Raw genomic sequence first — 24,743 nt, 5'->3', positions numbered from 1 at the left:
AAGGATGCACATAAGATAAGAAACATTTTGGAAGAGGACTATTCCAGTTCTGATTCTTCCAATAATAATTACCCAACTCATACACCACATACACCTACGAATAATTTGTCACAGCACATATATACATACAGACAGTCAATCACATACCAATGTTCAGTCTCATACAAATACTCAGCAATTAGACACAAACGTTTCACCACATACGAGCGTTTAATCATACGTAAATGTTCAACCACACGCGAGCATTCAATCTCATATACAAACAGTCAATTAGACACAAATGTTTCATCACATACTAGTGCTCCGTCATACATAAACGTTCAACCAGACGCGAGCATTCAATCTCATATAAGCACTCAATTAAACACAAACGTTTCACCACATACTAGTGTTTAACCATACATAAATGTTCAACAACACGCGAACATTTAATTTCATACAAGCACTCACTTACACACAAACGTTTTACCACATACTAATGTTCAGCTATACATAAACTTTCAACCACACGCAAACATTCAATCTCATACAAGCACTCAATTGGACACAAATGTTTCACCACACACAAGCATTCAACCACACATTTCTCATACCACTGTTCCTATTGTATCACGCATATCTAGTGTGACACACACTTTACCCACATATTCCTTCATAAACAACAATACACGTACGGAAGAAATTAGTACAGAGCAGAATGTTTCAAGAACGTTAAGCCACTCAAGTCGACATGCAGAAATCCCTGCGCCCCAGTCAGAGAAAATGGACAATTGGTATATTCATACACATATTTATTTATTATAGAAATGCACACACTATTAGTAAAAGAAAAATATATATACATTTAAAAATAGATTTATCAAAAAAACATTTTAATATCAATGAATGTTTGCAAGAGAACACGCGTAGAAACAGAATTGAAATAAGTATGAGATGTATTGTCTTTATTAAAACGTGAAATCTAATAAACTAGTAATACTAATTTTTCATATTTTATTTGCAGAAGGATGAATATACTATTAGAAAGTATTTTAAAGTACATGCAAAATCAAATATCGCATAAGCCAGCTATCCTGCCAATCTCATCGGTAGAAGAGATGGAGGCTTTCGAACTCATCGATGATGATTCCTATTCCGACGTCGTAAATAAAAAGAAAAATGATACCCTTTGTTGTATCTCTGAATTCTGAATAACGTAAAAGTCAATTAAGCAGAAGCCATAAAATTGATTTTATAATAAGCATTTTTATATATTTTTAATTTATAATATATTGTTTATAGGTAAATTACTTTCGCTACATCGGCTTTAATTTAAAAGAAGCCGTCAACTTATGCTTTAAAGAGGGACTGAAGGACACAGTTACATCCTCTTTTACTTGGTGGGGCCGCGAAGAGCGACAACGGCCCATGTACAATACGCGTTTCGTTATAGCAATTTATGGCATGGTCTTTTATGATTTTTTGGAACATATTTGTCATTATCATGCATATTTCACTTATAATGTTACTTGCATTTCTTTTTCAGAGGCTATATGTAATAAGATACTTCGAAAAGCCAACGCGCAGTGAATTCCAGGCGCAAATGCGGGAGGCTCTTCGAACGGCAAAAGAAAGATTGCGAAGCAAAATACGTGGTCCGCGTAAACAATTCGGCGATGGGATAATCCGTCGAAACTTGTGGAATGATGAACCGAACGCTAATATACTCACTAGTTAAAGTAAGAAACAACTTTATTTTTCTTTCTTATTTCTATAATTTTTGCATGTTATTTGGCAATATGTAACTATGCGTTGAATAGAATTATACGTATATAGTAAAAAGATTTTATTTTATTTTAATGATAATTCTATAAAAAGATAAGGTAATTGTGAAGAATAGGGGTATCCTCACCGATTTCACTGAAACTTGATATATTGACGTATTTTAGTGCGTAGAACATGAATCTGTTAATTAAAATTGTCGCTTTTATTTACGAAAAAAGTTATGAAGGTCTAAAGTTGGGAGGTATTTAAGGTTAGGAAATCCGTCATACCAACTAAACGTAGTGACGCGAACATGTTTCTTGACTACGTGCGCATGCGTTTGTTTATAACAGCATGGAGCTGACACACGCACACACGGGGGGGGGCAAGGGGGGCCTTCGGCCCCCCACCCACTCCTTCCCCCTCGCTTCGCGTGGAAAGTTGCAAAGTGAAACCTCGCTTCGCGTGGAAAGTTGCATCCTCCTGCACCCACCCCGCCGGTAGGGGTGCCTACGGTAGGGTGCAACTTTCCACGCGAAGCGAGGTTCCACTTTGCAACTTTTCACGCGAAGCGAGGGGGACGGGGTGGGTGCGGGAGGGGGGTGCCGAAGCCCCCCTTGCACCCCCCGTGTGTGTGTGTGTGTGTCAGCTCCATGCTGTTATAAACTAAAACGCATGCGCACGTAGTCAAGAAACATGTTCGCGTCACTACGTTTAGTCGGTATGACGGATTTCCTAACCTTAAATACCTGCCAACTTTAGACCTTCATAACTTTTTTCGTAAGTAAAAGCGACAATTTTAATTAACAGATTCATGTTCTAGCACTAAAATACGTCAATATATCAAGTTTCAGCGAAATCGGTGAGGATACCCCTATTCTTCACAATTACCAAAGATAATTGTTACGTGAATTTTATTTAGATATTTTTGATAATAAATTTGATAATAAATGTACATTAATCTTCAAGATACAATCTGCTTTTTAAATGTCAGTCTTACTGCCGGCTGTTTTGGTAACATGTACATTTCGATACATGGAAATGTATCAAAATGTGCATGTTATCAAAACAGCCGACAGTAAGACTGACTGTAAGACCGTCGTCATGTCATGGCGCTAGTGTAGGTCTGTCGCCATGTAATGGCGCTAGTGTTTGGCGCTAGTGCGCTATGTTTGCGCAACGTGATTGGCTGCGACGCTGCGCGCGCCTCAAGGTTGACGATCACGACCGGCGGTAGTAACAGTTGCAAACCGACAGTGAACAGAGTAACAGCCTTTGCTCGGAGAGGCCATTTTTCAGTATATACGCGTTCAGTTCTCGCCTTGTAGTCGTAACCGTTTTCCTCGGGCAGTGATATATTCACTGCGCGTTTCGGCGTTAGTCTACCGGTGTTCGCGCTTCGTATTTACGGCCTCGGTTCCGCGGCATAAGTGTTCACTCTTTGTATGTTCTGTACAAGAATATATTTATATTTTGCCCCCTGCAACTCCCGGGCTTTTCTCATTCCGTTTCCTCGAAACAAACCAATCCCTCACCCGGCTTGTCCATTTCCTGACCACGTGGTCGCAGCGTTAACCGCGACCATAAAGATTCAACGTCTTACATGACATTTAAAAAGCAGATTGTATCTTGAAGATTAATGTCCATTTATTATCAAATTTATTATCAAATGTATCTAAATAAAATTCACGTGACGATTATCTTTCTATAGAATTATCATTAAAATAAAATAAAAAAATAAAATGTTTAAAAAAAATAGTCTTTTTATTAGAAACGTATAATCTTTTTATGTATACGTATTATCGAAAAATTTATTTTGCCATTATCTTTCTGTTGCAGAGAAAATACAAGAATAAATTCAGGAAAAAGACAGGTCTAGTCAAATGATGAAGTCAGAGCTGCTGCTACTACTTTGTGCGAACGTTTTGGTCGTTAAAAAAATGCCTCTTACATGGATCGCAATTCATTCGTTCATAATTTCTTTCGATTTTATTACATTTAAAGGCAATTCATTTGTCCATAATTTCTTTACATTTCATTACATTTAAAGGCATTATATAAAAAACCTATTACATGTTTAGATTTTTATTAAGATTGATTAAGATTGATTTGATTTAGATTTTGTCGCGCTTATTTATTTTAAGGCGTATCTAAAATAACTTTGTTTTTATGTTTTATTTTTATTTATTACTTTTCTGACATGAAGTATAACAAACTGCCAATTCTAAAATAGATGTATAATTCGGCATACAATGTGATCAATTAAGGATCTTGCGATATGTATACAATTGCAAATTTTTATAAGCAAAAGATGAATGTATCTTTTGTTCAACTTTAATTATATAAACAGAGCATTACATATACAGGGTGAGCCATTTTAATTAACGCACGCAATTATTTCGGAAACAAAGCATTTTAGAGAAAAATGTTTCAGACAAAAGTTTTATGGTTTCGAGGGGGCCATAAGATGGTATCATTGGTTTGACCTTGAAGAGTTATTTGAAGGTCACATGAAGGTCACCTTCAATTTCTTAAATGGAACCTACTATTTGTCATTGCATATTCTTGTAGCTTATGTCGAGAGCTTTCCAAAACACTATAATTAAGTACCTTTTCGTTAAGTACTTTTTGAGTTATGAGGCTTGAAATAATTTCTTAATTTTACATAAACCGTAAAATATCTTGTAAAATATTCATTTTTCGATTATCTTACCTTAATACTTTTACGTACAAAATAATGAGAGGAATCAACTGGTGTAAAGAAAACACATAGTTGTTTTGAAGAAAAAATATATAATTTGCAATTAACAATTCCATATTTTTTCTTAAAAACAACTATGTATTTTCTTTACACCAATTGATTCCTCTCATTATTTTGTACATAAAAGTATTAAGATAAGATAATCGAAAAATGAATATTTTACAAGATTTTTTACGGTTTATGTAAAATTAAGAAATTATTTCAAGCCTCATAACTCAAAAAGTACTTAACGAAAAGGTACTTAATTATAGTGTTTTGGAAAGCTCTCGAGATAAGCTACAAGAATATGCAATGACAAATAGTAGGATCCATTTAAGAAATTGAAGGTGACCTTCATGTGACCTTCAAATAACTCTTCAAGGTCAAACCAATGATACCATCTTATGGCCCCCTCGAAACCAAACAACTTTTGTCTGAAACATTTTTCTCTAAAATGCTTTGTTTCCGAAATAATTGCGTGCGTTAATTAAAATGGCTCACCCTGTATAATAAAATAAAAGCATATTTTTATATTCATTCAAAATCATGAATAAGAATTCTCATTTTAATAACATTATAGACCAATAAATTGTTTAGTCCCGGTTGCATAAATGTTGCTTGACTTTAACCTCAGATTAACTCAGATTAACTCTTCGTCTCTTTTTGCCTCCTTCAGAAAGAGACAGAGTTAGTTAAGCTAAGGTTAAAGTTAAGTAACATTTATGCAACCAGGCCCTAATAGCATAGTTTAAATGAAAACGGCAAATCCTGTTCCAGTTTCTGCTGTCAATCTGCCGTCAGATTATGTGCGCAGGTCCTGCTCAATTTCTGCTATCATTAGAGAGCTATCACAGAGTACGTTTACACGGCAACGTTAATCTGGTTTAGTAACAATCGTAGTTATAACTCCCTAAAAGTGATGTTCGTTTACACGCAAGGATTTATTTTATCACTATTCCTCTTTACTTTAATTTATTGGCAGTTTTTGTATACTAGTACTCGTCACTCGTTGATACTTGATTATTCAGGTTGGCAATACGATTGTTATAACTCTCGTAGCGTTTACGTCTTCTTAAAGCCGGATTTGTAAGTCTACTCCTTTTCCTCAGCAGGAATAAGGTGCATTTTCACGTGCCGCTGAAACTGATCATTTGAGCGACAAAAATGATCACGTGACGACTTTTGTCGCTAAACTATTACAGCAGCAGCTTGTGCACATGAAAAAAGATTGCAGCGATAAAGTTGTGTTGTAGAAAGCAATAATGGCAGCTTCCAAAAGAAAATATTATAATTGGATATCAAATTGTAATAAAATAATTCGACGAAAACGTCAAATACAATTTGAAAATGATATCGTTTTTATTATATTACTATCGACATATCAGAAACAAAAAAGACATTATTCAAAAAAAAAATTTTGGGTCGCACCACTTTTTCAAAATCATGATCAATATGGATTTTACAAAGCTATTTTACCAAATGTGAGATTAGAAAGTGCAAGATTTCTGAATTATTTTCGTATGTCATCAACGCAACTGGAAAATTTACTACAAATTGTTGGACCGAAATTGCAAAAGCAGACACATATTAAAGAGCCTGTCAGTGCTGAAGAACGTTTGTGTTTGACTCTAAGGTTTCTTTTATTACATCTTTTAATATAATATGCATAAAAATATGAAAGCAATGCATTAGACAATACAAGCTATAAATGATTTGACTTATATAGTTATTTTTCACATATATAGATATTTGGCTTCTGGCGACTCAATAGTATCAATATCATACCAGTACTTATTAGGATGTACAACAATAAGTAATATTATATCCGAAACATGTGAAGCAATTTGGAACATGTTGTGTCCAGTTGTTCTTCCATCTTCTTTAACAAAGGAAGATTGGCTGCATATTGCAGCAGATTTTGAAAATCAATGCAATTTTCTTCATTGTATTGGTGCCATCGATGGAAAACACATTGTTATTCAAGTATGTATTTTTATACTATTATAAATTCATTCAGTTTGACAATATTTGCATTCAGTTTTACACCTCTGATTTGCAAATTGAACGCAACTATAATAATGTATACTTATAATAATGTACTTTTTCAGTGTCCTGCTAATGCTGGCTCTACATATTACAACTATAAACACAGCCATAGTGTTGTTTTCATGGCAATATGTGATGCCAATTACTTATTCACATTTGTCGATATTGGAGCCTACGGAAGACGCAGCGATGGTGGCATTTTTAGAGAATGTCAGTTTGGCAAAAAATTTGAACAAAAAAAGCTAAATGTACCAAATGCAGAGACTATTTTTGAAAATGGTCCCATACTACCATATTGCCTCGTTGGAGATGAAGCATTCCCTTTGAAGGAATATTTGTTGCGACCATATCCAGGAAGGGGCGGATTAACTAAAGAAAAAAATGTATTTAACTATCGATTGAGCCGTGCCAGGCGCACTATCGAAAATACATTTGGTATTCTTGCCTATCAGTGGCGAATATTAAGAAAACCAATAATCAGTAAAGTAGAAACTGCAGAAAAAATTGTGCAAGCCATTGTGTGCTTGCATAATTGGTTAAGAAAGCAAGACATAAACACTAATGAATATATATCTACAAGTATAATTGATCATGTAGATTATAATGACTTTTGTACTGCCTATCGTGAAATTCGTCATACAGGATCATATATGAGTACTAAATCAAGTATAGAAATAAGGGAAAAGTTTTGTACATACTTTAATAATGAAGGATCTGTACCTTGGCAAAATGATTTTATCTAAATATATTTTTCAAAATACAAAAAATATGTAGCCTCGCATATATTCTTTATATATCTAGATATATTCGCTATTGTTTATAAGCATTAACAATAAAGAATGTTGTAAAATAATTGAAAAAGACGTTTACTTGTTATTTATATTATTTATTATTATTTTATATAAAAATGAAAGTATAGACTATATTGCATGTACATGTTTATAATAGTATTACTTAGTAATATAAACTCTATAACACAGGAAACGTTTTATATCACATAACACAAGTACAAATAAAAAACTTAAAAATAAAAGTATAGACTATATTACATGTACATGTTTATAATTAGTGATATAAACTATAACACAGAAAACGTTCTATGGCCCGTTTCTATCATTCACGGTTAACTTTAACCTCGGGTTAAACTATACCTTTGTCTTTTTTTAAGACTGTATCTGAAAAGAACAAAGATATTAAGGTTACGTTCCAAAACGTAAGTAACCGAGGAAAATTTTACTCGATGGCCGATTTGAACCAATCGGAAAGGCTTAAAAGAGTTTCGGAACGGCCATCGAGTAAAATTTTCCTCGGGAGGACGTTTTGGAACGTAACCTAAGATAGTTTAACTTGAAGTTAAAGTTAACCGCGAATGGAAGAAACGGGCCTTTATCACACGTAAAAATATGAAAAACTTAACAAGAATGCTTAATTAAAAAACAAACACTTAACATGTTCGATAATGCATCGCAAAAACTTTTTCAAGAAATATTTTTTATGAGCTCATACGTTAGTTGAAAAAGTTTCTGCGCTGTATCATCCAATATGTTTTGTGGAAGTTTTCTCAGTCTTGTTTCCACTACAGATACAATTGCGTCAATTGCGTCGTTTTCTGGAGGTAAGATAATGGGTGCCTCCGTATTTCTTTTGCAAAAGGCATCAGCAATTCTCTCGAGAGCTGAATTATCTTTTTTATTATTCCTTTCTTTTCTCGTTTCTAAAAAAATGTATACATATAATATATATGTAATAATATGCAACATTATATTTATTTATAATAAATTAGATTAAACATACTTTCTTGTCTATTTAGTTCCACATCTGTAGAACTGAGAGTTGAGGCTTCATCATTACTATCTATGCTGCATGATATATTTGATTTCGTTCTATTAACAGTATATAAGTTAATAAGTATTGTTCTGAAAGAATGATATAAAAAAATACTCACTGTTTTTGTAGGCATGAGTCACGCAAAAACGATAAATTATCGTAGTGTTGCCACTTGCTCATTTTAGCAGGTCCTTCTGAACCGCTAGCCAACGATTCATTGCTAACAATTCTTCTGTATGTATCATGTAGGGATTTAAACTTTGTCTTTGCTTCTTTGTCTGATAGTTTTCCTGGAAAACATCATATGTTACAAACAAATTTATATTAATAATTATTGAGTTGCATACTATTCCTATAATTATTTTATTATTGAATGAGTATTTGCTTACCATTTAATGCTTCAGAAATTTCTTTCCATAATTGTGCCGTTGCTTTTCTGCTACGAAGTGACAGATCCAATTGTGGATTCCATAATGCTTCGCGTGCCTATATTTCTAGAATTAATTGTTCTTCTAATTCTAGCAACTCCTGTTTTTCTGTAATACTTAATTTTTTTCTTATATTTTTTCTTTTATTTGTTATGTTTGATTCTAAACTTTCTTGTACCGTTATTTCTTGATCATCAATTGAATGATCAATTGAACTTCTTCTTAATATACTTCCATCTTCTACAAATTATTACATGATATTGAATATTCTTTTAAATTCCTTTAAATAAATAATAGTTATTTATTTATACTACTTTTACATACCACACATCGGATAAAAATAATAAGTATTTGGGTCAGTATAATAATTAGGATATCCTTGAAGACACTCATGTTGGTTGATGTAATCTGCATCACATATGGTTTCGCAGAGTCCACATGTCATTACTGGTCTGAGGTCATATATCTACAAAACATTAGAAATAGCATATACAGGGTGGCCCATTTTAATCCATCCAGTCGAATATCTCGAAAATCAAGCCCGGGAGAGAAAAATGTTTCAGACAAAAGTTGTTTGGTTTCGAGGGGGCCATAAGATGGTACCATTGGTTTGACCTTGAAGAGTCATTTGAAGGTCACATGAAGGTCACCTTCAATTTCTTAAATGGAACCTACTATTTGTCATTGCACATTCTTCTTGTAGCTTATCTCGAGAGCTTTCCAAAACACTATAATTAAGTACCTTTTCGTTAAGTACTTTTTGAGTTATGAGGCTTGAAATAATTTCTTAATTTTACATAAACCGTAAAATATCTTGTAAAATATTCATTTTTCGATTATCTTACCTTAATAATTTTACGTACAAAATAATGAGAGGAATCAATTGGTGTAAAGAAAACACATAGTTGTTTTGAAGAAAAAATATGTAATTTGCAATTAACAATTCCATATTTTTTCTTAAAAACAAAGAAAAATAGAGAAAGAGGAGAATGAGGAAAGAGAAGAGGAATGGATTGACAGATGTAAGTGTTTTTTTCTTTTTATAAATCTTATTGTGATTAGGTTTTTATTAACACATCTTTTTTCTTTTCTGTTCCAGGAGCGGCCTCCCCCTTAGCCCCCCCCCAAAATGTAATTGTTAATTGCAAATTACATTTTTTCTTTCGAAACAATTATGTGTTTTCTTTACACCAATTGATTCCTCTCATTATTTTGTACATAAAAGTATTAAGGTAAGATAATCGAAAAATGAATATTTTACAAGATATTTTACGGTTTATGTAAAATTAAGAAATTATTTCAAGCCTCATAACTCAAAAAGTACTTAACGAAAAAGTACTTAATTATAGTGTTTTGGAAAGCTCTCGAGATAAGCTACAAGAATGTGCAAAAATATATAGGATGTTCTATTTAAAAAAATTGAAGTGACCTTCACGTGACTCTTCAAGGTCAAACCAATGGTACCATCTTATGGTTCCCTCGAAACCAAACAACTTTTGTCTGAAACATTTTTCTCTCCCGGGCTTGGTTTTCGAGATATCCGACTGGATGGATTAAAATGGGCCACCCTGTATATCTCATAAGTTGTATATTGTTCTAAAATACTGAAAATATTCTTTTACGTTTCAAAATATATAGCTTAATTTATTATAGTCTATATATAAAAAAGAAATTCATATAAAATATAAGTTATTTTGATTAAATAGAATTTATTTTATATAAAAAAAATTACTTTTTTGTATATATACTTACGTAATCATTTTCATTTTCTTTATTCGAATCTTGCATCTTTAATATTAATTTACTAATTTTTCTTTTTTTTCGATGTCACTGGATGATGACTATTTACGTGTCTTCAATGTGTCCTTTTATGCAGTTGTATTTCAACGTGTCAGGTTATGTGATTTATTAATTTTTCTTATTTTATAAGGTTATGTGTTTTTAGTACATACAATTAATACAGCACGGCAGCACTGTCAGCAATGTATCAGCGTTTGACACATCGTTTGAGCAATAATGCTTTGTAGTTGAACCGATCTAAACTACAAAATTGTAGCTGCTGGATTACGAGCGACAAATCTGTCGCTTCAACTATTTGTTCCAGCGGCACGTGAAAATACACCTGTAGCGTTACTACAACTGGTGTAATAACATCGGCGTAAAGCACGGTTTACACGGCATCTAACACCAGTAGTTGCAACAGCGGTTGTTACTAAACCTGATTTAACGTTGCCGTGTAAACGTACTCACAATCTGCCGTTAGATTATGTGCGCAGATCCTGCTCAGTTTCTGCTGTCAATCTGCCGTCAGATTATGTGCGCAGATCCTGTTCGGTTTCTGCTGTCAATCTGCCGTCAAATTATGTGCGCAGATCCTGCTCGGTTTCTGCTGTCAATCTGCCATTAGATTATGTGCGCAGATTCTGCTCGGGTTCTGCCACAGACTTCTATATATTAACTAGACTGCGTACTGCCGCTTATCAGCGTACCCTTTTTTTAGAGCGCATGCGCGAAATAGAGGACCAATTTTGTCTGCTAGGACTTACACGGTCTTTTAGGTTATCAAATAATTTTATATTAAAACTAAAATAATTGCGAGATAAAGTCAAACAAGAATTTTAATTATATCAAAAAAATATAATTAAACAAAATCAATAATATATAAAATAATTAATTTTTAATGTATAAACCGTAATACAAATTATATAAAAAGTTAATAAATTCTTATAAATATAAAAATTTTAACATATTTATTTTACCTTCTTCCCAACAAAAATATATATAAATGAGATATAAAAAATTTGAATTAGAATATGAAAACAAAAAACAAATTAAATATTTGAAACGAGAACATTTGATTAAAAAAATCAACACAAAAATAATGTTTATTTATTAAGATTTGTTTGATAAAAATTATAGTTTATCAGGCATTATCAATACATACCTTCGCTGGGAGCAAACACATTGTCAATTTGCATGTCACTTTCAATGATCGAAGGTGCTTGACTTCCTGTAATTATTTCTGTAAAAAGAAATACTCTATTAGTTTGAAGTTTTTATAAATATTGCAGATAAAGAAATATTCATATACCTTCGCTGGGACCAAATTCAATTTGTATGTCATTGCCACTGGTTGACGGTACCTCGCTTTGTATAAGTATATCTATAAGGACAAATATTTTGTTACATTATTATTTATATTATTAGATCAAGTTCAGTTCAATATTAACAAAAATCATTAAAAATAAGTATGTATTTATTATCAATATACATATATTTACTCAAGTTTTCTGTAGGTACAGCATTAGGTTTTAACCTTTTTCTTTTAGTTCCAGAAAAATAGTTTTCTTTGAAATGTAATTCACAAATTTCGCAGAATGTAGTTGGTATCCAAAATATTCTAATAATGGCTGCAGTCCATTTTGATAATAAATCGGGATTACTCAATGGAAATCTTTAAAATATTGGAATATTTTATGTACGCATAAATTATTTTGTTTTTTATGTAATACATTACAATATATATACATATTCTGCATATATACTCACTTGAAGAAAGATATCCCACAGTTTTTAACTTTTCTACTTTCACACTTTTCTACCACACACCTTGCCGGCATTTTTGTTAAAAATATTAAAATATTTACAACTTAACCTCTTGTAACTTCGAAGCCCAAATGGCAACGCAAAATGTAAACAAAATTCTTTGCATTCTTCGGTCCTCTATTTCGCGCATGCGCTGTGTGTCAACATTTTCAGGGTACACGTCATAAGGCTAAATATATAGGATGTACGCAGTCTAGTATATAGAAGATAGAAGTCTGTGGGTTCTGCCGACAATCTGTTGTCAAGTTATATTTTAGAGCCATTCTACAATGAGTCATTAGTCTTAAGCAAATTGACCAATCATAGTCGATTATTTTCGAAATAATCGAGTGTAATTGGTCAATTTGCTTACGACTAACGATTAATGACTCATTGTAGAATGGGCCTTACAGACTCTGTCACCAAAACAAAAGCTTAATGCGGACACAAATGGCTACGGTTCTGGTGTGGGATTCTGATCGAATTTGCTGCCAATCTATTGCCAATCTGCTAACATTTTGCTATCAGGGTAGAGATGCTATAGATATCTAAATGTCCGCAATTCGAAGTTTCATAGATATCTACAGGATATGTAAATCAATATCCTGTAGATATTCGTACAACATTCAGTGGATATTTATATAGATACATTTATTATTAATATAGATACATTTACTATTATGTATTGATATTTATTTTTGCATGGATATTTATTCTATCTTCTATGATACATATATGACGGAATTCGCCATAAAAAAAAATTAACCGTCTGCGGTTAATTTTTGGAGCTCTGGGGCTCCTCTCACAAAAAGAAGAGATACGGCTATAACAGTCTTCGAGCTAATGCGCTCTTTGACCGATAAGCTATGACTCTTGGGAACAGTGCCGCGACTTTATATACTGTCAGATGGATCTTACTTTCGGGTTAGGCGTTTTCCTTTTTGCCACCTAGCGGCAAGGCGTGAAACTCGTGGAAATATATGAATATCCATTGGATATCTTTGGTAGCTACTTGGTGGATATACACTCACACTCAAAAAAACGGACTACTAAATTTTAGCAAAATATTTTAACATCTTTTAATGACAACAAATCAACAAAGAATCACCGTATTGATATGAAATAAAGCTCAAATTATACAGTTCTCTTAAAAATTAAAAAAACCAAATTTGAGTTACAAAAAATGTTTTACAAAATGGCGAATGTTGAAGATAGATTTTGAGAAAAATAAAAAACAAATTTTTTTTAAACTGCTGCATTGCTCAGGAAAATCGGCTCCTTGGTGCAAGAATGTTTTTAAGCTTATTTATTTCTTAACAAATCTATATTTTAATAAATTTTCTATCTTTTTTGATAAAGTTACACCGTTTTGAAGAAAATGTTACAAAATGAAACTGTCCTTGTAAAATCTGCAATTCAGAAACAAATTATCATGGGAAACTTTTTTCGAAGAAATTAAAGTGTAACTCGATCCAAGATGCTTCATAGAGATAGACGGTCAGATTCAAATCTTTCCTCAAAACGATATAACTTTATCAAAAAAGATCATAGAAAATTGATTAAAATATGAATTTATTAGGAAATAAATGAGCTTAAAAACCCATAAATTTTTGTACCAGGAAACAAAAATTTTTCTAAAACTTTGTACCAGTTAAAAAAAAATTTGTTTCTCATTTCTCAAAGTCTATCTTCAACGTCCGTCATTTTAAAGTATTTTTTGTAAAATATTTTTTGCAACTCAAATTTGTGTTTTTGCTTTTTAAAAGAAATGTTCAGGCTTTAATTTGAGTTTTGTTTCATCTTAATACGATGATTTTTCGATCATTTATTGTTATTAAAAAATGTTAAAAAATTGTATTAAAATTTAGTGGTCCGTATTTTTTGTGTGAATGCAGATATGTGGATGATATATATACATCTACTAGTTATCTATAGAGGATATGGACCTCATATAGACATTTAGACATTTATTAGATATCTATTGGATAAATTTTTCCGTGTGAGTTATTTCGAAGCTTATTCTGAGTAAGTCGTATAAAAATTATAACATTCATATTATACAGTTTAAATATTTGATTATATACATATACAGAGTGTCCCATTTTAATGTCCCACCCCAAATAACTTTCTTATTTTTAATTTTAGAAAAAGATGTTTCAGACAAAAGTTGTATGATTTCAAGGGGGACATAAGGTGGTGTCATTAGTTTGACCTTGAATAGTTACTTGAAGGTCACGTGAAGGCCACTTTCAATTTTTTAAATGGAATCGCCTACTTTTTATTACATATTCTTGCAGCTCATCTCGAGAGCTTTCCAAAACACTATAATTAAGTTAGTTTTTATTAAGTACTTTCCAAGTTATGAGGCTTGAAATCATTTCTTAATTTTACATAAACCGTAAAATATCTTGTAAAATATTCTTTTTTCGATTATCTTACCATAATACTTTTATGTACAAAATAATGAGAGAAATCAATTGGTGTAAAGAAAACACATAATTGTTTCGAAAAAAAAAATGTAATTGTTAATTGCAAATTACATTTTTCTTTCGAAACAATTATGTGTTTTCTTTACACCAATTGATTCCTCTCATTATTTTGTACATAAAAGTATTAAGATAAGGTAATCGAAAAATAAATATTTTACTAGATATTTTATGGTTTATGTAAAATTAAGAAATGATTTCAAGCCTCATAACTCGGAAAGTACTTAATGAAAACTAACTTAATTATAGTGTTTTGGAAAGCTCTCGAAATAAGCTACAAGAATATGCAATAGAAAGTAAGGGGTTTCATTTAAAAAATTGAAGGTGACCTTTACGTGACGTTAAAGCAACTATTCAAGGTCAAACTAATGACACCACCTTATGTCCCCCTTGAAACCATACAACTTTTGTCTGAAACATCTTTTTCTAAAATTAAAAATAAGAAAGTTATTTGGGGTGGGACATTAAAATGGGACACCCTGTATACTTTTTTTGTCAATTTTGTGTGTATATACGTGTGGCGTTTTGCCATACGCCACAAAAGCGTTACGGCCGAACGCACTGAGAACTTACCGCACGGCAGCCCGCGCGCACGATACGCGCACGGTAGCGCGAACGTTAAGGGGATTCCCCCGAGCTGAATCACCGGCCGGCCGACAGATGGCAACGAAGGCGAACCTTTTCGCATAAGTGAAGCCCGGCAGACTGGGTATATAAGGCCGGGCGACGCAAAGGAAAATCCAGTCATGACTCAGTACAAAGTGAGAACGCTTTATACACGGTCGTAAATTCTACCTTTTGTAGAGCCTCAGCGCTTAGTAACGCACAAACCGAAGCCGTATTTCGGCAAGCTTTTTCTGGCAGGAGCCTCCACGCTCCTGGAAGGATTCCGCCGAGGCGAAGCTACATTCCACGGCCGCTAATCTCGCCCCGATCACCCGGGCCAGCGAAGCAGCCGTGTGAGGAGTACGAGCTTCCGAAGAAGCGAGTCACCTGGCAGCTGCTACCGTGGAAGCTCATCCCACTGGAGCTGGACCCTCCAAATCTTACCAGGCCATCAAGGTGTTTACTCCACCAGTGGGATATTCGAGTACGCCGCTACACATCGCCAACAGTCACTGGGAGCTATCCAGCGTTGCTCTCACCTCTGCCTCCATCACCTCGGCAGCAGAGAGAGATAGGCGTGCAAACTGTACGCACGCTGGTCCACCGAGGCATACAGGCGCAGCCAGCTACCCAGGAGCAAGCGGTTCAGTCTGACAGCGACTGGGAGACCAACTCCACGTCTATCGCAACACAGACAGAGACTCCACCGGCGGACCTGAACAACAACTGCCTAGGATCACTGAAAATAACCAAGACGTTCCCGCCAATCACATACCGGGAACGGCTACCTCACTAAGGATGCAGTCCCATTAAGCACGGATCGGAATGACGGATCGGATTCTGCTAGGGAATTGTAGTGAATTCTTGTTCCTGCTGTTCCTTCCGATCGGAACGCGTATATCTCCTCAATTCCGGACGGATCGGGTAAATACCGCACTTTAAAAATGTCATTGTGTTATTGTCAATTGTCACAATCTCGCACGTAACAAGCTGAAATTCGAGATGAGTACCAACAATAATAAAAAAGGGCCGGTAATAATAATAAGAATATATGTATATAAGATATTAATAATAATAAGATATTAAATAGACATTGTTTATCATATTCTTTAATTATTATTCAGAACATCACAGAATTATATGTTCGCGTATAAGTTATATGATTAGTTTTGTTTGTTTATCAAAGAACACCTGAAATTACACCTTTTTTGAAAAAATGTATATGGAAAACCACGTCGACAAACCACATAGTAGCAATAATATTTCTTCTATATTATTGAACTTATTTGAATATATATATATGTCGATTTTGTTTACAATGTGGTTTCATCACATTTTTTATATGGTTTTTATTGCATGGTTTTCAGCACATAGATTTTTTCAATACATACTGGGGACTCGATTCTTGAATTTATTCGTAGAGAAACGTATACGCAAATTCGGCTCTTACAGAAAAATTGCAAATTGATTGACTATTGCATGACTTTCAGCTAAGCAACTTGCAACTTTTCTGTAAAAGCCGAATTTGCACATACGTTTCTCTAGTAAATGAATTCAAGAATCGAACCCCATAAATATTATGCGATTTATATTACATGTGTTCATATTTGCAGGCTGTAAAATGCGGTTACTGTGGGTGGATAATATGTGGGTCTTGTGGGGACATTGTATCCCATGACTGCTTCAAAAACTATGATGAATGTATCCATGTTCTCGTTGTCGATGAGAAGGGGCGTGCTACAATGAGTAATTTTATTTGCAAGCAAATATTTTTTAACATTTATCTGCAAATATTAAACATATTTAACTCATTTATGTATAAACAGCAGTGAAGGAAGTAGAAAAAAGTACGCAGAGAGACGAACCATCAGAGAGTAGCAATGAGTCTACTTCGTACTCAGCAGACATCATGGACGAGATGCTCATCGATGCCGTAGAGCAGAGACCAGGTCTATGGAATCAAAAGTTGCCAGTTCAAAGGCGAAGCCCCTCTATACGAGGAGAATTGTGGGATGAAGTTTTTAATAATCTTGGTAATATATAATTACTTTGTTTTATGTATTCATGAATGTATATTTAATCTGAACTCGCAAGTGGGCTAATGTACATTCGTATTCATATAGCTTGCGTTCGTTTTTTACTGCCAGTATTGGAAATCTCTAGTTCACGTTACATATATTATAGATTTTCAGTTACCAGTAAACATTGAGATGTATACTATACTGGAGAACTCACTCTATGTAACAAAGCGGTCAGGCGAAATCGTCTTTTAGAAAGAGATAGGTATGTTTGGGACCATCTCTATTCTTGTCTGAATCAAGGTTTAGAAAAGGACAAAGATGGTCCCAGAACATATGGAAATTTGAATCCGCTACTAGAACATATGGAAATTTGAATCCGCGTTCGTTTTTTACTGCCAGTATTGGAAATCTCTAGTTCACGTTACATATATTATAGATTTTCAGTTACCAGTAAACATTGAGATGTATACTATACTGGAGAACTCACTCTATGTAACAAAGCGGTCAGGCGAAATCGTCTTTTAGAAAGAGATAGGTATGTTTGGGACCATCTCTATTCTTGTCTGAATCAAGGTTTAGAAAAGGACAAAGATGGTCCCAAATATACCTATCTCTTTCTAAAAGACGATTTCGCCTGACTGCCTGTTTTACATGGAGTGAGCTCTCCAGTATAGTATATAGCTCAGTGCTAATAAAAAACGAACGCAGGCATAAACGAGCTGAATTCGTAATTTGAACTAGGGATTTTCAGGTTTTAAGGACGTAGCGTGGCTGAAATCTCGATGGACGTACCTGAGGGACTGCTATTCAAAAGCTCGTAAAAAAATGAAAGATTACGTACGTAGTGGATCGGGTGCGGAAGCGGGGCATCCGCAGAAAAGTACATTCCGCTTCTAATCAAGGATGCAATTTCTAGACGAGGCTGCACAAGAAATTCCGTACGTAACAACTTGAGTTATATATATATAGGATTTAAAATATGAAAAATGTAAAATTTTTCTTACATATTTTTGTTGTTCAATTTTAGTACAACGAGCTCTCTACCACAGAATATACATCAGGACGAAGATAGTGCACTGAGCCTGAACAATTCGGAATTCCAAGAACCTAATGTAACTTCTCCAAGAAGTTGTAGCACGCCAGATATTCCTGAAGGAAGTTCAGATGATTGCAGAAAAAACGAAAAGGCAAGTTAATTTTGAATAATTGATAATCGACACATATAGATTTTCATAATTAATTGATAATCTTTATATTTTTCATAATACTTAATAAATTGTTATATTGTACTGATTCTTTGTAGAAATTTGTCGCATTTTTGTAATAGTCTGAAATTGATCTTTTTATTGTGCAATTTATATTTATACTATTTTTTATTTTTATTATAATTGTGTTTTTTCATGGTAATAAGCTTTGTTTAACAATACATAAAAATGTAAGAAAGTTCATTACTAATGAGTATTGAATGTATTTTGTGTTACAGGAAAACAGTATGAGCTCGATGTGCAGGCACTGCATACCAATATATTGCAACAATTACTTGGCGAAAATGTGCCAAAGAAGGATGCAGTGGACAGTTTCCTGGAGCAGATATCCTGTGTAGGTTGAACTACCTCCGAAGAAGGCAAATACAAGTAGAGTTGCTTAATCTCGTTCACAGGGCAGAAGACGAAGAAATGGCGGAGGCGAAACTTCAAAGACGATAAATATTTTGTATTAAGCAGCCATTATCGTTATCTTTATTTAATATTTCTTAGCTTTATTTTATACTAATTATAATTATTTTATACCAATTAACATTACATAATAAATAAATAAAACATTTATTTATATAACATAAAAAACATTTATTTCTATTTCAATTAAACCTGATAAATATTTGGGTCTGAAAGAAATGAATATTTTGTTGTTACATATATGTGTATGTAAAGTTCATTGAAGTATACAATCTTCTATTTATTTAATTCTTAGAAGAAAAAGAATTTCTTTATTATCTTATAATAAATAATACATACATGATAGAGAATATAAAAAAATAATATATATATACTACATGATAGAAATTTAATACTCATTGTTTAGAGCTTTTCTCCATTGCCAATCAAGTGGGTTCGAAGTTTCAAAATACGTAGCAAAGGAATCTCTAATTCGTATAGCCTCAACGTTTCTTCGCACACTGTAATTACGTATATTTTCAATTCCAGTCGACGTTACATTTCGATCATTGTGACTTAAAACAGAATAAGTTCTTTCTGTTGGCTCCAATTGAAGTTCGCGTTTCATTATAAAATTATGTACAGCCGTTGCAGCTTGAACAGCTATTTTAGCCGTTGAAACGTGAGCGATAATTGGCCGACGAAAAATTCGCCACCTTGCCACTAGTATCCCAAATGAATATTCTACAGTTCTTCGCGCCCGATTTAATCTATAATTAAAGATTTTTTTCGTAACAGTTAAATTCCCACTTCGAGGGTATGGTCGCATCATATAAGATGTTAGTGGAAATGCTTCGTCCCCTACTAGAACATATGGAAATTTGAATCCGCTACTATCCAAATGCCTGTCCGGAGGTAGTTGAAGTGAATTCGTACGCAATAGACGAGCAAGGTCACTGCTAGCGAATACACCGGCATCACTACGCCTCCCTTCTGCTCCGATGTCCACGATGCTGAAGCAACAATTTGCATCACTCATAGCAAGTAGATTGATGCTGTGGTTACCTTTGTAATTGTAGTAGGAGGAGCCTATTCGGTGGTGCCTACAATTAACAAAATACAATAATGTCAGATTTATTAAAAAATGTACAAAAAATGGTTGTATTATAGATACATACCTGAACGATAATGTGCTTCCCATCTATAGATCCAATGCAGTTTGGAAATTGACAGATTTCCTGAAATTTGTCAGCAACCTGTTGCCAATTTTCAACGGTGGAATTGCAGAAAAACTTTATCCTTCAAAACCTCCCACAATGCAGTGCAAGTCTCCCTTACAATTTTGGATGCTGTATTGGATGCAATACGAAATGCATACGAATGAGATGCTAAACTATCACCGGATGCTAACCAGCGCAAAGTCAGCTGCAATCTTATACGAGGTGATATTGGGATTCGACAAACTTCTTTTTTCTGAATCCGTCGTCCAACTAACGTTAGCAGTTCTTCAAATATTTCCGGAGTCATTCTGAAGTAATTGAAGAACTTTTCACGATCGGTTATTTGCATTTCGACGACTAAATTGTCACTTGCACCTTGTAAATGCCTCATTATGTGCGTGAACATTGGCCGTACCCAGAATTTCCGTTTTTTTCTTATATTTTCCTGCTTTTGCAATAAAACGATGTAACCTAAATACAGCTTTCGCACTCTCTCGAACACTGATACAGCATGCCAAGTTGGCAAATTATTCGCCGTTCGCAGTATTTTTAACATAACTAGTAAAACTGTTTTTTCATCCATCTCGTTATGTGTTTCAAAATATTATTTTCACACGCTTAAAGTTAAAACTGTACAATATTACAAAGTATTTACGTTTTTTTCACACTTTGTTTACGTTTTTTTCACACTTTCTCTCCCAACTCAACCACACATGTCTGTTCCGTTCCGAAAAAAGTTTCTCTACCAATCCCATGTAGCAAAAACGGAACGGAAATCCTGGTAATCTTGGTTACAAAATATATTTCACTCTTACAATTCAGTATTTCAGAGTACTTATAACTATGTTATTGGCAAAATAATTACACAAATTATGTATATTATTGCTTCAGTCGCATCACACACACACAAAATAACGAAATATCAACGAATTAAGCACATTAACTTGCGACCAATGTGACATTCCGTTCCGTTTTTGCTACATGGGACTGGTAGAGGAAATTTTTACGGAACGGAACTGGAACGGATCGCTCAATTCTAGTGAGAAATCCGATCCGTCATTCCGTGCTTAATGGGACTGCACCCTAATCGGTCCTTTTCAGGACCACTTGTATATAACACTTGTACATAGTAGTAATAATAAACTATCATTATATTATATCAAGAGAGTCAGCATCACAACCTACACTCAGCCTGATCCTCAGCGAGCGAAAAACAGAGAACACGCGAAACAGCGAGCGAGAGAAAAACTAGGACATAATTCCTAGAGCGGACATACCTAGAGTGGTGACCAACCGACGATGCCGAAAAAGGACAGCACGATTATGCTCGACGAGGAGGAGACAAGCGTCGGCAGAGTCGCTGTACGAATTCTCGCCTTCTGGCCTGAAGACCCAGAACTATATGGTTCGCACAGATAGAAGGGCAATTCACTCTCGGAGGAAACAGCGATGACGACACCAAGTACAGCTACGTGATATCCAAGCTAGAGCCAAAGCAAGCAAGAGAAGTAAAGGACGTCATCACACGTCCCCCCTCCACAAACAAATATGCCACTATAAAGAGCGCGCTCATCCAGCGTCTGACAAACACTCAAGAGCAGCGGATCCGACAACTACTCGAAAGAGAGGAGCTTGGAGACAGAAAACCTTCGCAGTTTTTACGGTACCTAAGCACTCTGGCCAGAACAGCGGTAACACCCGAGCTGTTGAAGACACTCTGGTTGGGACGACTACCATCAACTACGCAGGCTATCCTGGCAACACGGAAGGATGACAAGCTACAAGACGTGGCTGAACAGGCTGATCGCATACATGAGGTGAACAGCCGAGCCCTGGTGTTGGTCACGGAGCAAACAGCAGCAGATGGAGGACCACAAAACACTTGAGTAGTGCAAATGGAGGCATTAACCAAGCAAGTGGCCACCCTCACACAACAGATGTCAAAGATGGCCAAGGGATTCCAACGAGGTCGAGATCGAGCAAGGAGTCGATCAAGAGGCAGAACAAGGAGCAAAATACCTACGAAGGAAGGCATATGCTTCTACCACCGACGATTCGGCGCAGAAGCTCGAAAATGCACACAGCCATGCGCCTTCAAGGGAAACGAGACGGGCAATCATTGAGGACGGCCAGTGATAGCAGCCCAGGACCATGCCGTCTTTACGTAACCGATCGTCGCTCCAGAATCAAATACCTAGTGGATACTGGCTCGGACGTCAGCGTCTTTCCACACACAATGATGCGGAACAGGCAGAGACCCGAACCATACGAGTTGTATGCAGCCAACGGCTCCAGAATTACAACGTATGGCTTCGTCACGCTGCAACCGGATCTAGGGCTAAGACGAGCATTTCCCTGGCGATTCGTGGTGACTAATGTAGGACAACCAATCATCGGTTCGGACTTCCTAGCGCACTACGATCTGATGCCTGACATGAAGAGAGCAAAGCTGAGAGATGTTCAAACTGGACTCTTAGCAACCGGTAGCAGATGCTATCGTCAAGCAACCTCAGTCAAGTCAATATTGGAAGCTACGGGATTCTATAAAATAATCATGGAATTCCCAGATATAATTCAACCTGGAAAAACGGCAGAAGATGCAAAACACACAACACAGCATCATATTCAAACAACGCCTGGACAACCGGAGGCCAGTAAGCCTCGCAGATTGGCACCAGATAGGCTTAAGGCAGCACGTGCAGAATTTGATCTACTTCTACAGGAGGGCATCATTCGCCCATCAAAGAGCCCATGGTCATCGCCTCTGCACATGGTCCCGAAAGGAGAAAAAGCATGGCGACCATTACAGGTGATTACAGAAGACTTAATGCACGGACAATACCTGACCGCTATCCGATCCCGCATATTGAGGACTTCTCGTAGACGCTCCACCAGAAGAACATCTTCTCTACGATCGATCTGGTGCGAGCATATAACCAGATACCGGTGAAGAAAGAAGATATTCCGAAGACGGCGATTACAACACCATTCGGACTCTTCGAGTTTTGCTACATGCCATTCGGCCTACGAAATGCAGCACAAACATTCCAGCGCTTCATAAACGAAGTAATCCACGAGCTGGATTTCTGCTACGCCTACATAGACGACATACTCGTGGTATCAACCTCAGAGGAGCAACACCGAACACATCTACGGCAGCTATTCACTAGACTGAGCGAATATGGTGTGAGAATCAACCCAGCAAAATGTGTCCTAGGACAGAAGGAAGTACAATTCCTAGGCTACCTAGTGTCAGCAGAAGGAACGCGACCACTTCCAGCAAATATAGAAGCTATACAAAACTTCCCAAAGCCGACGAACGCAAAGCAGCTGAGGCAGTTTCTGGGAACAATCAATTTTTATAGAAGATTCATACCGGAGACAGCAAAGGACCAAGCAGCTCTCAACGGAGCCTTAAAAGGTCCCAAGACAAAAGGGAAAACACCCATCCAATGGACAGCAGAAATGGACACAGCCTTCGAAAAGAGCAAAGGATTAGCAAGGGCAACACTTCTGGCACATCCTGATCCAGCAGCGAAGTTAGCTGTAACCACCGACGCATCATCAACAGCGATAGGAGCGGTCATACAACAGTACACAGAGGAAGGCTGGCACCGTTAGCTTTTTTGAGCAAGAAATTAAATAACGCACAAACGAAATACAGCCCCTACGATCGAGAACTTCTGGCAGTTTACATGGCAATCCGACATTACAGACATATGTTGGAAGGACGCACATTTACCGAATATATGGATCACAAGCCACTCATATATGCATTCAGGCAGGATCCACTACACAGCTCACCACGACAAGCCAGACACTTGGAATACATCAGCCAATTCACGACTGACATTCAACACATAGAGGGCAAAAGTAACATCGTAGCTGACGCATTATCACGAGTAGAGACTGTGCAACAAGCAATAGATCTAGAAACATTGGCACAACAACAACAGACAGATCAGGAATTACAGGAGCTACAACAAGATCCAGGGAAGTTGAAGTTGACGCACATGCAGATCCCGCGGGATCAACGCAGAAAATACTGTGCGATACAAGTACTCCAATACCGCGACCATATGTACCAGCAAGCATGAGAAGGCAAGCATTCCAATCCTTGCACGGAATGGCACACCCTGGCATCAAAGCAAGCGCTAAGCTTGTCGGGCAACGCTTCGTCTGGCCAGGCATGCAGCGAGACTGTATGCAATGGGCACGAGCATGCATTCCTTGCCAAAAAGCAAAAGTGACACGGCATAATATCACACCGACTGGAGCATTCATCCATCCTACGCAGCGATTCCAACACGTACACGCAGACATCGTAGGACCACTACCAACATCGGAGGATTATAGATATTGCCTCACGATGGTGGATAGATTCAC

General features: G+C 35.7%; 4 protein-coding genes and 1 long non-coding RNA gene across 5 annotated transcripts; 3 read left to right on the top strand and 2 right to left on the bottom strand.

Annotated features, from left to right (window-relative positions):
* Window positions 1-1,007: 1,007 nt before the first annotated feature.
* Window positions 1,008-1,717, top strand: LOC145971891 (uncharacterized). Its single transcript, XM_083099987.1, has 3 exons — window positions 1,008-1,142; window positions 1,282-1,446; window positions 1,526-1,717. Exons 1-3 carry the CDS (start codon window positions 1,008-1,010, stop codon window positions 1,715-1,717), a joined length of 492 nt encoding a protein of 163 aa, XP_082956113.1.
* A 6,024-nt stretch (window positions 1,718-7,741) lies between these two features.
* Window positions 7,742-9,229, bottom strand: LOC145971890 (uncharacterized). Its single transcript, XM_083099986.1, has 6 exons — window positions 9,109-9,229; window positions 8,963-9,024; window positions 8,746-8,842; window positions 8,475-8,646; window positions 8,324-8,412; window positions 7,742-8,243 (listed from the first exon to the last, which is right to left on the bottom strand). The coding sequence occupies exons 1-6, from the start codon at window positions 9,227-9,229 to the stop codon at window positions 8,008-8,010; spliced, it is 777 nt and encodes a 258-aa protein (XP_082956112.1). The 3' UTR covers window positions 7,742-8,007.
* A 2,488-nt stretch (window positions 9,230-11,717) lies between these two features.
* LOC145971889 (THAP domain-containing protein 1-like) lies at window positions 11,718-12,604 on the bottom strand. Its single transcript, XM_083099984.1, has 4 exons — window positions 12,334-12,604; window positions 12,066-12,238; window positions 11,876-11,947; window positions 11,718-11,806 (listed from the first exon to the last, which is right to left on the bottom strand). The coding sequence occupies exons 1-4, from the start codon at window positions 12,402-12,404 to the stop codon at window positions 11,718-11,720; spliced, it is 405 nt and encodes a 134-aa protein (XP_082956110.1). The 5' UTR covers window positions 12,405-12,604.
* A 4,589-nt stretch (window positions 12,605-17,193) lies between these two features.
* LOC145971888 (uncharacterized) lies at window positions 17,194-17,856 on the top strand. Its single transcript, XR_014438997.1, has 3 exons — window positions 17,194-17,207; window positions 17,288-17,494; window positions 17,783-17,856. It is a non-coding gene; the product is annotated as an uncharacterized LOC145971888 (long non-coding RNA).
* A 3,800-nt stretch (window positions 17,857-21,656) lies between these two features.
* LOC145971887 (uncharacterized) lies at window positions 21,657-22,243 on the top strand. The gene is made up of 2 exons (XM_083099983.1): window positions 21,657-21,719; window positions 21,773-22,243. The coding sequence occupies exons 1-2, from the start codon at window positions 21,657-21,659 to the stop codon at window positions 22,241-22,243; spliced, it is 534 nt and encodes a 177-aa protein (XP_082956109.1).
* The last annotated feature ends 2,500 nt before the right edge of the window (window positions 22,244-24,743 follow it).

Source organism: Camponotus vicinus, unplaced genomic scaffold (genome assembly GCF_025532165.1).
Source record: "Camponotus vicinus isolate PSW18456_S1 unplaced genomic scaffold, iyCamVici1.0 SCAF_5, whole genome shotgun sequence".
NCBI lineage: Eukaryota > Metazoa > Arthropoda > Insecta > Hymenoptera > Formicidae > Camponotus > Camponotus vicinus.
The sequence above is the reverse complement of the archived record's forward strand: the minus strand, read 5'-3'. Positions and strand labels throughout refer to the sequence as shown.